Source organism: Marmota flaviventris, chromosome 16 (genome assembly GCF_047511675.1).
Source record: "Marmota flaviventris isolate mMarFla1 chromosome 16, mMarFla1.hap1, whole genome shotgun sequence".
Classification (NCBI taxonomy): Eukaryota; Metazoa; Chordata; class Mammalia; order Rodentia; family Sciuridae; genus Marmota; species Marmota flaviventris.
In genome coordinates this window covers 36,102,947-36,120,548 of record NC_092513.1, presented here as the reverse complement: position 1 = coordinate 36,120,548, position 17,602 = coordinate 36,102,947, and the positions used below count along the sequence as shown (strand labels likewise).

Below are 17,602 nucleotides of genomic sequence, written 5' to 3'. Positions count from 1 at the left end.
TAGTTTCTTAAAACATTGTATCTCTCTTTGTTTAGTCTGTTTATTGCATGGGCCAATTGACAGTGCACAAGGTAATTTTCATGAGTGAGTGAATTTATGGTTGCTCTTAAGATTTACAGTTTTCCTGGAAATTTTTCCCGGTTGGGAGAAGAACTAACATGGAAAATGACAGACTAGGAAAAATATGTGGAACTTTTGATATTTCTTTGTCCTTCCTTTTTGTCTCCTTCTTAGCTATTTTTTTTTTCTTTTAGCCTACCTCAGTACTCCTTACTAATTAGATTTAAAATTCTATTATCTTCATACCCTTTGTAGATTCAGATTTCTGGATGAAAGTTTTTTTATTCACTTCTCACTATCTTGAGTTTGTCCATCTCTTAGGGTTTTTGTTTCTTAGTTGCCACAAATTCTTTTTTTTGGGGGGGTGGGTACTGGGGATTGAACTCAGGGGCACTAGGCCACTGATCCACATCCCGAGCCCTATTTTTGTGTTTTATTTAGAGACAGAGTCTCACTGAGTTGCGTAGTGCTTCGCTTTTGCTGAGGCTGGCTTTGAACTCAATATCCTCCTGTCTCAGTCTCCAGAGCTTCTGGGTTACAGGTGTTCACCGCAGTGCCCAGCCTCTGCTATGCATTCTTAAGTAGCAAGAGAAAGAACGTAAAACCAAGGATAAACTTTATAGTGACCATCAATCAAAGACTGACTCAGCTGTGGAAGTCCATCTTCATGCAGGAGCTTAATGGATTTTTTTCCATGCATTCTGTGTTTGTCAACTTTTTGTTGCTCTGACCAAAATACCTGACAGAAAAAAACTTAGAGGAGAAAAGATATATTTTGGCTTACAGATTTAGTCCGTGGTAAGCTGGCTCCATTGCTTGGGGCCTGAGGTGAGGCAGAACTGCATAGTGGAAGAGTGTGGTGGAGCAAAGGTGTTCAGCTCAAGGCAGTCAGGAAGCAGAGAGGAAGGGGATAAGGACCCTTAGTGACCTATTTCTTCCAATCATGCCCCACCTGCCTACAGTTTACCTCCCAGTAGTTGATTCAAATTATTAATCCATCAAATGGATTAATCCATTAATGAGATTAGAACCCTCATGATCTAAGCCCCACCCCTGGGTATTGCTGTATTGGGCACTAAGCCTTCAACACATGAATTTTTCCAAATCATATAACACCTTCCATCACATTGTTTTTTAATATACATGCAAAATTTTGTATTTATTTACTTTTCAAATACATCAAGATGTCTGATTAAAACATCCTCCATGATAGAAACTCTCACACACACATGAAATAATGCAATAATTTTATACCCCTGTACAAAGCACAAAATGTTTTCCACCTTTATTGAAATAAACACTCTATAAAAGTGCTAATTAGATCAATTCACTTTTTGCAAATTATCAGTTATGACAGTACACTGAATACATGCAGAAGAAAAATAAGCTGAGATATTGTACTCCTAAAATTCATGTTTTGTAACATTTGCTTTGGTTTGTGATTCAGGCTCTCAGACCTCCTTTTATTTTAAAATTTTAAAATAAATTAATAAATTAATTAATTTTAATTAGGTGTATATGACAGCAGAATGCATTTTGATTCATTGTACACAATTGCAGCACAACTTTTCATTTCTTTGGTTGTACATGATGTAGTGTTGCACCATATGTGCAGTCATACATGTACCTAGGGTAATGATGTCCATCTCATTCCCCATCTCTCCTGCTCCCATACCCCTCCTGACCCCTCCCTCCCCTTTGCCCAATCAAAGTTCCTCCATTTTTCCCAAGCTCTCCTGCTTCCATCACATTTGTAAGGCTAACTTGTTGGCCATGTTAGGGGACTTTAATAAATCAAAACAGAAGTATATTGAATTTAAGAAGTACTTGGTTTTATTAAGTATTTGCTTGTTGAGTGTTTCATTAAATATGGGGGTGGAGCATGTGAAATGCTTAAATAAAGTTTTGGGAATGATGCTCAAGTAGCACTTTTGTCATATTTTTTATTGATGCATTATAGTTGTATATATTGATGGGATTTATTGTTACATGTTCACACACACATACAATATAACAATATAACTTGACCAGTATCACTCCCAGCATTTCCCGCTTCCTCTCTACCTCTCACCCCTTGATCCCTTTTCTCTGCAGATCTTTCTTTGATTTTTAGGAAATGCACCCCCACCTTTGATTTCCTTTTTCCTTTCTGGCTTCCACATATGAGAGAAAACATATAACCCTCAATTTTCTGAGTTTGACTTATTTCACGTAACATAATAGTCTCTAATTCCATCCATTTTCTTGAAAATGCCAGAATTTCATTTTTCTTTATGGCTGAATTAAAGCAGCACCTTTTTTAAATTAATTTTTAAATTTATATATGATAGTGGAATGCATTACAATTCTTATTACACATATAGAGCATAATTTTTCATATCTCTGGTTGTATACAAAGTATATTCACACCAATTCATGTCTTTATACATATGCTTTGCATAATAATGTCCATCACATCCCACCATCATTTCTAACCCCATAACCCCTCCCTTCCTGTCCCACCTTTCTGCCGTATCCAGAGTTCATCTATTTCTCCCATGTTCCCCCTCCCTACCCCTCTATGAATCAGCTTCCTTATATTAGAGAAAACATTCGGCATTTGGTTTTTTGGGGATTGGCTAACTTCACTTAGCATTATCTTCTCTAACTCCATCCATTTACCTGCAAATGCCATGATTTTATTCTCTTTTATTGCTGACTAGTATTCCATTGTGTATATATGCCACACTTTTTTTTTAATCCATTCATCTATTGAAGGACATCTAGGTTGATTCCACAGTTTCTCGCTATTGTGAATTGTGATGCTATAAACATTGATGTGGCTGTGTCCCTGTAGTATGCTGTTTTCAAGTCCTTTGGGTATTGACTGAGGAGAGGAATAGCTGGGTCAAATGTTGGTTCCATTCCCAATTTTCCATACTGAAACAGCACCTTTTTAGGGACCCTCTGGGCTAGCCTTAGGCTGGGTGGTGATTACATAGATAATGAATAATTACTGCTTCCTTTCTTGAGGATTTTTCATTCCAGTGGGAGAGATGATAAAACACAGTAAATTGTTTCCCAACCTCAACAACCCATGTTTAAGTAGATTAGTGCGCATTTCCCTCTGTGTTCCTTTTTCCCAGTCATGAGATTCTGGTTGGCATACAAACAGGAATCCTGTTCTAGATTGTTTAACCTGGAAGTCAGTGCTGTTGACAACGGAGAAAGGTGTTAAAAAGAAGAAGGCACCAAAGAATTGAAAAGACAAGAAAAAAAGAGAAAAACTTAAAAAATTCAAGAAGAAGAAGTAGACACCATAGTCAGTTAAAATTTTCACTAGTGGGTGAAGTAAGAACACTCAAGTGTGGGACCATTTGGTAAAAGCAACAGGGTGAGGGTCAGCTGGGAATCTGGCAGGATGCCTTGCACGGATCTGATATATAAGTTCCTTAGTAGTTGTGGCCTCATGACTTTGTGTCATTGGGGTTAAAGAACCTACTTAATACCTGGTCAACCATGGAATGGAGAGTGAGCCCTTAATTTTATACATTCATTATGAATTTCTCTGACAACAGATTCTTTTGTTAAGGAAACCCTGAAATTAGTGTAAGCATGGTAGAGATAGTCCCTGAGCCTGTGGTGCAAAAGAAAGAGATTGATTGTTTAACCTGGAAAGTCAGGACAGGTTCCCCAGAGGAGAAGGATAGGGGCCCCATGGGAGGGTAAGCAGAACTAGGCAAATGAAAACCTGAGAGTGTAATGAAAGCACAGGACACTGGGAATGTGGAGAGTGTTGAGAAAGGCAAGAGTGATACGGAGTGAATGGATGACTTACTCATAAAGTTTATGAATTGCAGAAGGCAGCTCTGTTGCTCTAACTCTGATCTTTTTATTAGTATCAAAAACACTGAAATCTCATTTCTACTAATTTTTTAATTCCTCTGTAGGATAATTCTAATTTACTAACTGCTGTTTTCTTCTTTAAAGAAAAGGGTGGTTGTTACCAACCTGAATGGTCACACTGCGCGAGTTAATTGTGTACAATGGATTTGTAAGCAGGATGGCTGTAAGTATTAATCTGATTGTTAAATCTCAGTTTAATGGTTTTCTGATGAGATATAGTTAGTCATTTTTCTTTCATTACTTCTCTTAATGTAGCATTACCTTATCTAATTAGTTCAGTTGGAAAATAGAAGAAAAATGGAATGCCCAGTGTAATATTTGACTTCTATTTTTACTTTATGGTGGTTGGAACATAGATGACACAGCACTGATTAAGATGAGGGGCAAGACACCCCTTTCCTCTATTGCCTACATCTTTTAAAAAAATTTTTTGTAGTTGTGGATGGACAATATTCTTTTATTTGTTTATTTTTATGTTTTAAGGATCAAAGCCAGTGCCTCACATGCTAGGCAAGCACTCACAACTGAGCTACAGCCCCAGCTCTGCCCATATCTTTGACTGAAAACCTGTAAGCAGGGCCTAAGCTGAGATTTTCATTCACATCCGGTCCCAAAGTACAGCTTTCCAGCAGCCATACATATATGATATTTCAATAGATTAAATACAGAAGTAATTGTGAAAATCCAGCTTCCCTCTAATAAAGTCAGACATTAAGAAATTTGTGGAAATGTAAAACATGCCTCTGTTATTATTTTCTTAAAAAACACTGGTATTTTCCAAACCCCATAAAATGTTATTTTTGTCAATACATAATGAGCTTCATTATCATTTTTAAGTAAACTATTAATCAAGTACCTTTCAAATTTCTCAGTCTTGATTTCATATGGCTCATATAATCAAAAGTCTTTTGGAATCCTCAAAAGTTCTAAGAGTGTGAAGGAGTCCTGAGACCAAAATATTTGAAAATTACCAGACTACTGTGGATTATTTTTTTTCATCCCCAAGATTCACTGGCTCCATATTCTTAGTTAACATATTGATTGCTTTTAAGTGGTACTTCCAAAATCCAGTGGAATATCTAAAAGTATCTTGAAATATATGTACTGTAATATTGTTGTAGAATCTGAATTAAGTTTATTTTTCATTCTGATCTAGGCACAAATGTAGAATTTCTTGAATTAATGAGACTTTGCTATGATTTTATCTATGACATTTAAAAATGTTTAATAAGCTACTTATTTCAATTGGTAAAACAGGATTGGTCATGTATCAGGTTAGTAAAAACCACTAAGTAGTACAAGGAATGGCTGTTAATGCCTATGTGAAGACCATTAAAATTATATTAGTTGCAACGATCAGGCATCAAAGACTACTTGATTCTCTGTATAGGAATTTGTTATGAAATGTTAATTTGGGCTTGTGTACTTGATCTCTTTTTAAAAGTGAGGTTACATGAACTGAATTGATTGTGTATCACTGTAATCTATAACTATTATGATTGATTTCCTCTAAGAACAGGGATCTGTCCCCAGATAATTCAGATATCCTTTCCAGCCACTGCATAGGGACATATAAAAATTTAATAACACTACTTCATATTCTTAAAATGTCTGATTTTATTATATTACTTTTGTGTACTTTATTATAATTATTCTCAAAATCATGTAAATATATGGCTACATGACTTTGTGGTGCATGAAGAGATTGGAGTCCAAGATCCGAGTTGACCAGTAGCAGAGTTGGGACATGAGTTTGCGACCTCTGGAGTATAAGTCTAACAGAGTTTGTTTACTTATTTATTTATTTATTGAATATTTTTTAGTTGTGGACAGACACAATATCTTTGTTTTATTTATTAATTTTTATGTGGTGCTGAGGATCGAACCCAGTGTCTCACATGTGCCAGGCAAGTGCTGTACCACTGAGCCCCAGCCCCAGCCCATACTTATTTATTTTTTATAGCTGAAAAGATTTTATAATAATTTTTGGACTATCTCCCTGTTGCCTCCCTAAATATCTAGCACATAGGGCAGAGGAAATAAATAAATGGAAAATGTAAACTAAGCCAAAATTATGCTATTTTCTGCTTTTCTGGAACTTCTATTTTTTTTCTGTATCACCACGAAATTGTTAATGTTTAAAAGAGCTATTTTGAAGTATATGTCTAATCTAAAAAGTAAGTTGGATGCTTGATAGCAGCAGCTGATTGTAAAGTCTCATAAGTTATTCCTGCCAATAGTGTTTAGTGTGGATCAAATTATGAGGAAATAATCAGACAAATCCATATTGAGGGATATTACAAAACGGTCAGTCTGCACTGTCATTGTCAGAAAAAAGAGAGGAACTGGGAGACTATTCTAGATTAAAGAAGATTATAAAAATGTTGTTATGAGATATGATCCTTAGTTAGATTCCAAATCTAAAACAGAAAGTTATGAAAAGTGTTACTGGAATAATTTGGAAAATTTTAATATGGACTGTATATTGTATTGTAATATTGTGTCAATGTTAAAATTCTCCAATGTGATAATTCTATTGTGTAAATTAGGAAAATGTTCTAGTTCTTAGGAGATACATGGAAAACTCTTTGCAGTCACAGAGTTTGCAAGTTATTTTTTCCATCTTTTTTTGTTGGTGCATTATAATTGTACATAATGATGGGATTTGCTGTTACATATCTGTACTTATACACAGCATAACAATATAATTTAGCCAATATCACTCCCTAGCTCCCTCCCTGCCTCCCACCCCTTGATTACTTTCCTTTTCTGATCTCCCTTTGATTTTCATGACATCCAGCCCCACCTTTGCTTTCCTTTTTCTTCTCTAGCTTCCGCATTTGAGGGAAAATATATAACCCTTGACCTTCTGAGTTTTGACTTGTTTTGCTTAACACAGTGGTCTCTAGTTCTATCCATTTTCCTGCAAATACCATAATTTTATTTTTATTTATGGCTGAATAAAACTCCATTTATGTATACATACATTTTCTTTATCCATTCATCCATTGATGGACATAGCCTGGTTCTATAGTTTGGCTATTACGAATTGTCTGCTATAAACATGAGTATGCATATATTGCCAGATGATGACATTGATTCTTGGGGGTAAATACCAAGAAGTGGTATAACTGGGTTATACGGTGATACCATGAGTACATGAGTCTAGCTTTTCGAGGAACTGCCACACTGATTTATATAGTGGTTACACTAATTTACAGTCACCAAGAGTGTAAAGGTATTCCTTTTTCTCCACATCCTCTCCTTTATTTATTGTTATTTGTGCTCTTGATGACTGCCATTCTGACTGGTATGAGATGAAATCTCAGTGTAGTTTTAATTGCAGCTTAATTTTTAATGGTTTGAAAAAAAATATGTACAAATTTAGAAAGTATAAGACATAAGGCAAAAGTTAATCTTGATGAATCCAGATAAGAAATGTAGGAGAGTTCTTATATGTTTTCCTTTCTTCTTCTTCTTTTTTTAAAAATTTATTTTTATTTTTTTATTTGTTCTTTTTAGATATACATGACAATAGAATGTATTTTGACATATTATGTGTACATGGAGTATAACTTATTCTAATTTGGATCTTATGTTTTGTATAACTGAATTAAAAAAATAACTGGGGTAATGAAATAAATAAAAATATTTACTAAGATATGATTTTTTTTTTTCAGCTCCTTCTACTGAATTAGTTTCTGGAGGATCTGACAATCAAGTGATTCACTGGGAAATAGAGAATAATCAAGTGGGTAGACATTTATAAGGAAACATTTCTATTTGCAAACTTTCCCCCTCATTTTTCCTGTCTTTCTTTTATGAAGTTCCATCATTTTTGTTTATCTGTAATCCAGATGCTGTATTTTCTGTACTTCATAGGCCCTGTATCCCTTCCCCTATTCAGCTCTGTTCCAATATTCATATGCTTGCTTTCTTTTTTTCCTCCCCATATTCAATGTGCTTTCAATCATCTCTGTGAATTCCATGTCATTTTGGAATAATTTTCAAACTCTTCTTACATGGACTGTTCTGTTTTCAGTGGTAGTAAAAATTGTTACTGTGTTAACAGGGCAGGTACTGCCACATGAATTTAAGCCTATGTAAATCCTGAATGATATTATCTGTACTGCATGGTGTGGATGGTCCTCTACTGATGAACAATTAGATTGTTTCAATCTATTAGCAAAGATTAAAAGTGAAAAAAGTTGGTATATTAGATATCTGAACATCTACCATGCAGAAGATACAGATAAGGCAGAGTCCTCCTACTCATGAGTCATGTACATAGTTTTGAAGGCAAAATGAACTGGAATAATTACACGTCAGGTGATTCCATGCATAGGTGTGCTAACTTGTTGCCCAACAACCATAGTGCTATGGGAATTCAAAAAAGATTTAAGAGGTGGCCTTTGTGTTGAGTGTTAAAGTGCAATATGAGTGCCCTGGGGGAAATTAAAACGGAAAGGATCCAGGTGGGGAAAAAATAGCAATTTTATTACATGTACGAATCTTTTCCCCATCTCTTAAATCTCTTAGCATCCTTTGTAACTCTGAGGAACAGTTTAGGAAATGTTACTAGATCATACATTGTGGACAGTAGTTTTAGTGAAATACAATAGAAGATCATGTCAGAATTTGAATACTAGCTTTAAGTATTTCTTCTTTATTAGTATGCATTTGGAAGTCAGCAACAATTTTTAAGCCCAGGAATATGAGTATCAAAAGAAGATTAATCTGATACCAGAATGCCAAATTAGTATGGGAAAAAATATAAAGGGAAGGATATGGGATATATTTTTGAAGGAAAATTATTTTACTATTGACTGATTGGTTGTCAAAACAGTGTTGATCTGGCCCGGGGTTGTGGCTCAGTGGTAGAATGCTTGCCTAGCGTGTATGAGGCACTGGGTTAGATTCTTGGCAGGGGTATTGTGTCCACCTACAACTAAAAACAATATTTTAAAAAAAGAGTGTTGATCTGATGGCAGGTAAATAAACAATGAAAAATGATGTGATTTCCTTTTAGGGCCCTGAGAGAAAGGTGTTTCTATAAAGAAAAATAGGGAAGTAGGAAGGACGATGTGGAATCAGTTGTAGACATGTTATTTGAACTGTAGGTTAGATAACCTGACTTATCCTCAAAAATAGAAGGCAGATATGGAGGTAGATTTTGGAGCCACCTGAACTTGAGTGGGGGAATGTAGCAAACTTGGCTCCTGTTTAGACCAATCTTGGCAGAAGAATCCAGAAAGAGATATTTGAGCATTTGTTTTTGACACTTTGAGGGGAGACTTGAAGACTCTTTCCTCAGTATTGTCCCTCTTATCTCCTGACAATAGAGGATTTCAGGTTAAGCAGTCGTATCTGATGGCAGACAGCAGATGTAGAAAGGGGGAGAATGTGAGGCCATACTGGGAGGAAGAGGAGAAAAAGGGGGCTGAAAGGCATAAAAGAGGGATGAAAGAATAAGGATTCAGAGGAAGGGGCCATATACTCTAACCTCCTTATGGGCTTACATGTTCTTCCCCATGTGCATTTCCTTGGGTGCTCAGTGCACTTTGACTGCTGATCAGAGGAAATCTAGAGCTGGGGATATAGCTAAGTTGGTAGAGTGCTTGCCTCACATTCACATGCACAAGGCCCTGGGTTCAATCCTCAGCACCACACAAAAAAAGGAAGTTTAAGTTGGTGTAATAAGAGGTTTGGGTCTTTGAACAGTAAGCATTGTTTCTTAAAAAGCTAGTGAACTTGAGAGATTACTTCTGTTTTGTATGTGTGCACACACATGCATGTGCTTAAAATTTTCTGATGCTTGAACTATAACCCTGCCTAAATGTGTAAAATGAATATTTTCATTATATTTAATTTTTTTAGGGGACAATGATATAGGTTCATGTAAATAAAATTTATAAATACAGAAAATTTTAAAGAAGGAAAAAAACTATACAAAATCTGAGCATAGTTAACTTTCTGAATAACAACATTCCAGATCCTTAGTTCTCTGTGTGTAATTATGCATAAAACAGATTGTACTGTGTGTGAACCATTTGGAAATATTTTTTCAAAGAAGCCATAGGTTAATGATTAAAGTTAGTGTACAGATCTTAATGCATAAGTATTAGCTACTTTGTTCAGTGGTAGATTTTTGCTTAAGTAATTGGGAAAACAACTGAGCAGACATTGAAGAAACACTTATTTTGTCAGACAATTTAAAGAGAAGATCTTTCAAAGGAAGTAGTGGAATCTTATACATTTGAAAGAAACTCACAGACCTGGGCTTGGGAAGCAGCTCAGTGTTAGAGCACTGTGTAGTATGCCAAGGTTCCAGGTTCAGTCCCTAGTACTCCCAAACAAACAAACAGCAAAAAAAAAAAAAAAAAAAAAAGCAGTGAAAAGAATACCAGAAGGAATGTTGCAGGGCAAGTAGATCAATTTGATGAGCAAATTCCCATTTCTGTGTTCCATTTTTCTGTTTTGCAGCCATACTTGGTATAAACATATTTACATATTATCACCAAAAACATTTTAACTTCACAGTGGAAAAAAAAACAAACTGAAAGAAACTACTAAGATTACAGGGTTAACATAACTAAAATTTTGACAAACTGATTTGTGCCTCTTGTTATGGTCCACTTGTATAGTAATGCTGTTAGAATATATATCCTGAATCTATTCAAAATGTACATTCCGAGTTTATTCATGAGGAAACATCAGATTAATCCAAAAAGAAGGACATTGCACAAAGTTGGACTATATTCTTCAAAAAATGTCAATGTCATGGACATATTTCCATGGCAGTAGGCATACATTTATCTAAATTAGTAGGCATACATTTATCTATATTATCATTTTTATTGTATACATATAATGTATGTGTACTCTAATTTATTTCATCAGTTATCTATTGATAATTTTGGGTTGCTTGTGATTTTTCACTATTATAAACAGCATGTGGTGAAGATCCTTGTTGTTCATTTGTCTTTTACTGTTACTTGCTATACTAGTACTATTCTCAGAGTCAATTCTTTAATGTGACATTGCTGAGTTAAAGGGTGTTTATTTTTGTGTGCTGTTAACATAGACTTCTTGAATGTTTTCATTCTCTTCAACTTGGAGGACCTGTTTCTGTGCCATACATTAATTGGCACCTTTAATCCTATGATCCCAGCTAAATAAAGGTGAAACTGATAATTCCTTTTTTTAATCATAATTCTTTTGTCTTTCATTCTGATTCAGCTTTTAAAAAAAGTTCATCTCCAAGGCCATGAAGGACCTGTTTATGCAGTGCATGCTGTTTACCAGAAGGGGTCATCAGGTGCTGCAGTACACACACTGATAGTTTCTGCTGCTTCAGATTCCACAGTTGGACTCTGGCTTAAAAAGGGTTCAGAAGGTAGGTCTGGAGGTATTATAATCCTGATGAATGAAATAGTAATTATCAAATGAAAGAAAACTAGAGGAGCATACCTACAACTTTTTCAAACATTCAGATAACTTTAAGAATGCTACAATTGTAATCTAAATGTTTTTCTTTTACAATCTTTTCAAAATTCCCCTACACCAAACTAACAATGTAAATTCCTTCTAAGCTTTACCACTGAGTTATATCCCAGGCCCTTTTTATCTTATTTTTTAGTTTGAAGCAGGATCTTACTAAGTTACTGAGTCTGGCTTGAACCTGCAATCCTCCTACCTTGGCCTCTTGTATTGCTGGGATTACAGATATGTGCCATCATGCCTGGCCTTCTAAGCATTTTCATGAGTCATTTTGTTCTGTGTAACCTTGTTAGAATTTAGTCATTTAATATCACCTGGTCAAGTAAGGGCTTAAGATTGACTTCTCTCATCTCTCAGCTGATAGCCAGGTCTGTGATGGTCAGAGATGGTTGTTTATGGTATGGTGTTTTTAAATTTTTTCTTAGTAACATGCCTTCAGACGTTGAACTTTGGAAATGGATTTGCTCTGGCTCTCTGTTTATCCTTTTTGCCTAATACTGATGGTGAGTATCCTTATAAGTATATAATAAAAGATCAATATATTTATATATCTCCATACAACTAGAGCCTAAAAGACCTGTATGTATCTTAATTTTATATTTGTTTGTTTTCACTTTTTTGGGGGTGTTTTTTTTGGTGGTCAGACCATGGGCTTCACACATTAGGCTGCATTCTGTCACTGAGCTATACCTCAGCCTTTTTTTTTTAAAAAAATATTTTTTTTAGTTGTAGATGGACACAACATCTTTATTTCTTTATTTTTATGTGGTGCTAAGGATTGAACCCATTGCCTCATGTGTGTAAGGCAAGTGCTCTACCACTGAGCCACAACCCCAGCCCCATACCCTCAGCCTTATATCTAAAAGTTTTCATGAAACAAATTGAGATGTGGATAAAACACTTTTGTTACAATATTCAAATGATCTAAGTTTAGAACATAAGGTTGCAGGAGGCTATTAGGAAATTTGTAGCTGTTGAAAATTTAAGTAACTTAATATATACTGAAGATTGATATAGCTGCTTATGAACATGGATGTTTTATGGTTCTAATTTGGGAAAAGTGTCTAATTCTTTAGAAGGTAAGGTCTGAGATAAGTTGAAAGTGTATAGAAGATGAACCATGTGAGCCTTTCTCTCAAGATGACAGCCTTTTCAAATCTTGCATGGTGATAGTTTGTCGAGCCCACTTAAAATCTCCAAATAGAAAAATTTTCCTTTTGCTATGCAACTCAGTTGTACCTATCTTTTCATTTTCCTTCACAAAAGTGATAGCCAATATTCACTTTGCCACCTCTGTTACTAGGACAGGAATGATGAAAAAAGATAGGGCCTAGAAGTGCCAGTCTTTCTTGCACTCTGCAGCAGAAGCTGTGACTCTATAGTTTCATGTTATGTTCCCTCTTGTGCAAGGGTTCCTTGAGAGAAGGATCTGGAAGCATCTGGTTTTTAACATAGAATTTCATTTCTCTTCATTTATTGAGGCCAAGTGACTGGAGTTTTTGTTTTGATTTAAAGTGAGACGACCTTTAAAAACACATTTGGTAGCACAGTATTTCCTTAGAAAAGAATCCAGGTTTTATCTTGCTCCTGAGTCATTAGGGCTTTCCTTAGATAGTGTGAATTTGTTTTTTGTCTTATTAAAGATAGCTCATTTTAGTCACTCTTTTCAAAGCTTTTTAGCTACGTATTTAATTACTTACTACTTGATCTTTTACTTTGTTTTAATATTGAATTCAGTCTTCAATAAAATGTAAAGTTCTTGAAGTTACAAACATATCTGTACATCTTTGCACTAATAGTGATGCTGTGCTCAGAGTAGCTATTTATTATTCAGTTGGACTAACAGCTTCTCATATTGGTCTTTTGGCTTAGATGGTAAAAATGTACCCTATTTGCTCTTTTTTTTTTTTGGTATTGGGGATTTAACCCAGGGGTGCTTTACCACTGCATCACATTCCTGCCGCCGCCCCCCCCTTTTTTAATACAGCCAAGAATGTAGATTTTATTTATCTATTTATTTTTGGTGTTTATGTATTTATTTAATTTTTAAATTGATTTTATTTTTTAAATACATGACAGTGGAATGCATTACAATTCTTATTACATATATATAACACAATTTTTCATATCTTTGTATATACAGTATGTTCATGCCAATTCATTTCTTCATACATGTACTCTGGGTTTTTTTTTTTTTTTTGCATTACAATTCTTTTTACACATATATACCATAATTTTTCATATCTCTGTTTGTATATAAAGTATGTTGACATCTAATTCGTGCCTTCATACCTGTACTTTGGATAATAATGTCCACCACATCATTCCTGCCCTTTTTATTTTTTATTTTGAGAGAGTGTCTCATTAACTTGCTTAGGGCCTTGCTAGATTGCTGAGTCTGACCTGGAACTTGTGATCCTCCTGCCTCAGCCTTCTGAGCCACTGGGAATATAGGCATACACCAGCACACCTGACTCCCTACTTGCTCTTGGGCTTCTTTTACATTGCTCCTTCTATCATAAGTAGCATAGATACTAATTGTATGAGTTTATTGTTATTATTTGTTAAGTAACCATTGACTAATATGTTTTTGAGTATCACATTTTATTCCTGGAGATATTCATTGAACATTTTCAGTTTGTTCAGTGGTGTGGGAAATGGAAGTCAGGATACTTTTACATAGAGTTTAGAATCCATGTAGGTGATCCTACTTGTGATGGGGTATTTACAGTCATGCCTTTTTTTTTTTCTTCTAGTACCAATATTAGCATGTGGTGATGATGACTGCAAAATTCATTTATTTGTCCAACAAAATGATCAGGTAAATAATGATATTTATTAAGAGACGAGAATTACTATCCACTTAGTCATATATCTTAATACGGACTACTTACAAATTATAATTCAGGAATGTTAAAATTCAAACCAAAATCGTCCAATAGGGGAATCTTTCCTTGACAATTCTTCTATTAGATAGTCTTTCTTTTTTTTATTTGAACATCAAGTAATTTCAGCCTTAGCCACCAGGCCGAGTTGTTGGGGGAAACAGGTAATCAGGTAATTTGGTTCTGGAGAGAAGGAAGATGCCATGGTAGTGCTTTTTTTTTTTAAATTTCAAATGAGGTATAACATACCTGTAGTAAAGCCAGTGTTTATTTATCCTTCTGAGTTTTACCTACACTTTGAGTGTCCTAAACTAAGGGAAAGAAGTTCCAGGAATTAGGTTGGTTAATTCTAGGCCCAGTTTCTGTTCTGTAGGATCCAGTGTTTTTATATACTGTATCCATAGCATGTCATTTTATCTTGTAAACCTTTAAATTACTTGATATCTATAGATATTGTGTTATCAACTCAGAGTTGCTCAGTTAATGACTTAAGTATTACATGATGAGTTTTTTTTTGTTGCCAAATGAGGGCTTTATCCTGTGTTTAATCAGGTAGCATTCTTAATAAAAGCAGTAGGACCGACTGAGATAAAATGAAGTCAATATATGTGAAAATGTTAAATTATCAAGCCCAGTGATTTTCATTATCTTACTAGTTTCAGAAAATGCTTTCTCTCAGTGGACACGAGGATTGGATAAGAGGCGTGGAGTGGGCAGCCTTTGGTCAGTATGAAATTTTGCTGATGTATAGCTTACGGGAACAAGTATGTGTAACTTCCAAAAAAGCAGTCTCCTGTGTTTTAGTTTGTTTTGTTTTGTTTTAGTTATAGTTTATTTTTTAGTTACATGTAGATGCAATATCTTTATTTTGTTTTTATGTGGTGCTGAGGATCGAATCCAGTGCCTCACACATGGTAGGCAAGCGCTCTACCTCTGAGCCACAACCCCAGCCCTCCTGTGTTTTAATTTTTAAGTTTTCTTTATGTCTTACATATTTCTCTTGTCCCAATTAGTAAAGAGGATACATATCTCTCTGTTAACTGTTAATTGGTGGTAGAAGATGAACCAGGTTGATGTTTCAAGATGATGCCAACTATATTGTCTACATGCAGGCATTCTTGAAAAGTTCTTGGTAGAACCATCTATGAATAACATTTATTATTGCATCTGTGTTTGTCAGTATTTATTAAAATGAATGTAGGTCAAATGAATGAAGGGTTTTTTATATCTACATTTAAAAATTATACCATCTATTTTTTAATTAGGCAAAGATCTTTTCCTAGCAAGCTGTTCACAAGATTGCCTGATAAGAATATGGAGGTTGTATGTAAAATCGACATCTTCAGAAACTCAGGATGATAATATAAGACTGAAGGAAAATACTTTTACTATTGAAAACGGAAGTGAGTAACTGAAAATATTTGCTGTACTTGAGTCTACTGGCTGAGTCATTTTATCTATTTCAACACACATCTATGTGAAGGTTCATTTTTTTAGAAGTGTCGGATTCCTATCTGAAACTGATATGGTTTTGGTTTTTATTCGTATGTGAAATTGAGTTATTTTTCATATTTAAAAATTATTTTTCTTCTAAGCTTTAATGTTTAATGTTTCCCAATAAAGTAATTTGTAAAAGGTTTCTGAATTTGCAATTTTAGCATAGAAAGAAATAAGGTAATAGTGTGAATTACTCATACTTTTGTTGGAGTATATTCTTTTTGCATCAAGGATTAAACCCAAGGGCATTTAACCACTGAGCCACATCCCTATCTCTTTTTATTTTTTATTTGAGACAGAGTCTCACTTGGTTGCTTTACAGCATCATTGAGGTTGCTGAGGCTGGTCTTGAACTTGTGATCCTCTTACCTCAGCCTCCCAAGCCGCAGGGATTACAGGTGTGTGCCACTGCACCCAGCCTGTTGGAGTGTATTTTTAAGAGACTAGCTAAATCTCTACATTGGATTACTTTTTTTTTTAATATAGCCAAGAATGTAGATTTTATTTATCTATTTATTTTTGGTGTTTGTGTATTTATTTAATTTTTTAAATTGATTTTATTTTGATTTTCTTACTGTCTAGCATTAGAATGTTACCCTTGCATGGTAGATACTGTTGATTTGTTGAATTTGAAAGAGATTTTCTTTTTACATGTGTATCTAGATTGTAAAATTAGTTCTCAGTAAGCATTGTTCACCTAGGTATACTGTTATAAAGCCTATTAGAGTTGAAATTTGGGTATAGAGTTTTGTGAGGATAACAAATAAATGATATGACCAGAATATTATGAGTAGCTATACCCAAATGTAAAATTGTTCATTAATTATTTTGTTTTAAATTATCTTAAATTATTTTGTTTTAATTAATGTTCCTTGTTTCTGCATTTATTTTATTTTTTAAAAATGGTATTTTAGGTGGTATCTTGATAAGGAGTGTGGAAACAAGGAGGCTGGCCTTTCTTTGTTTGCTTTTAAAATATATATATGTAGGGACTGGGGTTGTGGCTCAGCAGTAGAGTGCTCGTCTAGTATGTCCAAGGCCCTGGGTTCGATCCTCAGCACCACATAAAAATAAATAAAATAAAGGTATTGTTCAACTACTTCTAAAAAATAAATATTTAAAAAATATATTTGTATATGTAGATATTTAAATTTAAATTTATTTATTTTTCGCTGTGCTGGGGATGGAACCCAGGTCCTTGCACATGCTAGGAAAGTGCTTTTAACATTGAGCTACACCCCTAACCCTGTTTTTTCATTTTGTTTTGTTTTGTTTTAGCAGTACTAGGTGTTGAACCCAGCACACTCTATCACTGAACTACATACCATCCCTTTTTTGAATATTTTTTATTTCGAGACAATGTGTTGCTAAGGCTGGCCTCGAACTTGCAGTCCTCCTACTTTAGCTTCCCAAGGAGCTGGGATAACAAGCATGTACTACCGTGCCCTGCTCCCAGCCCTAATTTTTAAATGGACACAAAAAAATCATAAAAATTGTGCATGTAATGTTTCAATACACTTATAGTGTGTATGTTTTTGCTTTATAATCACTGTATAACAGATGTTTCAAAAAGTTTTTTTTTTTTAGTAAAACATTCCTTAATATTTGACCAGATAGAGAAAAATTCATTTTTAAAACTTTATCTCTTATTATTTTGAAGAGTGGGTAAGGTTAATAAAATTTAGAATACTGGTTCTTTTTGTTGAATCTCATCTGTTATGTTTCATTCTAATTTTTGCACAACTGAATTGGTCATGCATATATTCTTTTTAGCA

At 34.6% G+C, this 17,602-nt stretch overlaps 1 protein-coding gene across 3 annotated transcripts in view; it reads left to right on the top strand.

Annotated features, from left to right (window-relative positions):
- The window catches only part of Elp2 (elongator acetyltransferase complex subunit 2), a 47,727-nt gene that overhangs the window by 1,429 nt on the left and 28,696 nt on the right, over positions 1 to 17,602 (top strand). For all 3 annotated transcript variants that reach the window (XR_011704815.1, XM_027935666.2, XM_027935665.2), the window contains exons 2-8: positions 4,030 to 4,108; positions 7,626 to 7,696; positions 11,185 to 11,341; positions 11,871 to 11,948; positions 14,202 to 14,266; positions 14,987 to 15,053; positions 15,596 to 15,733. Coding sequence is in view for 2 of the 3 variants with exons in the window: in XM_027935666.2 (XP_027791467.2) it covers positions 4,030 to 4,108; positions 7,626 to 7,696; positions 11,185 to 11,341; positions 11,871 to 11,948; positions 14,202 to 14,266; positions 14,987 to 15,053; positions 15,596 to 15,733 (655 nt within the window). In the remaining variant the exon portion in view is untranslated. The remainder of the gene's footprint in view (positions 1 to 4,029; positions 4,109 to 7,625; positions 7,697 to 11,184; positions 11,342 to 11,870; positions 11,949 to 14,201; positions 14,267 to 14,986; positions 15,054 to 15,595; positions 15,734 to 17,602) is intronic.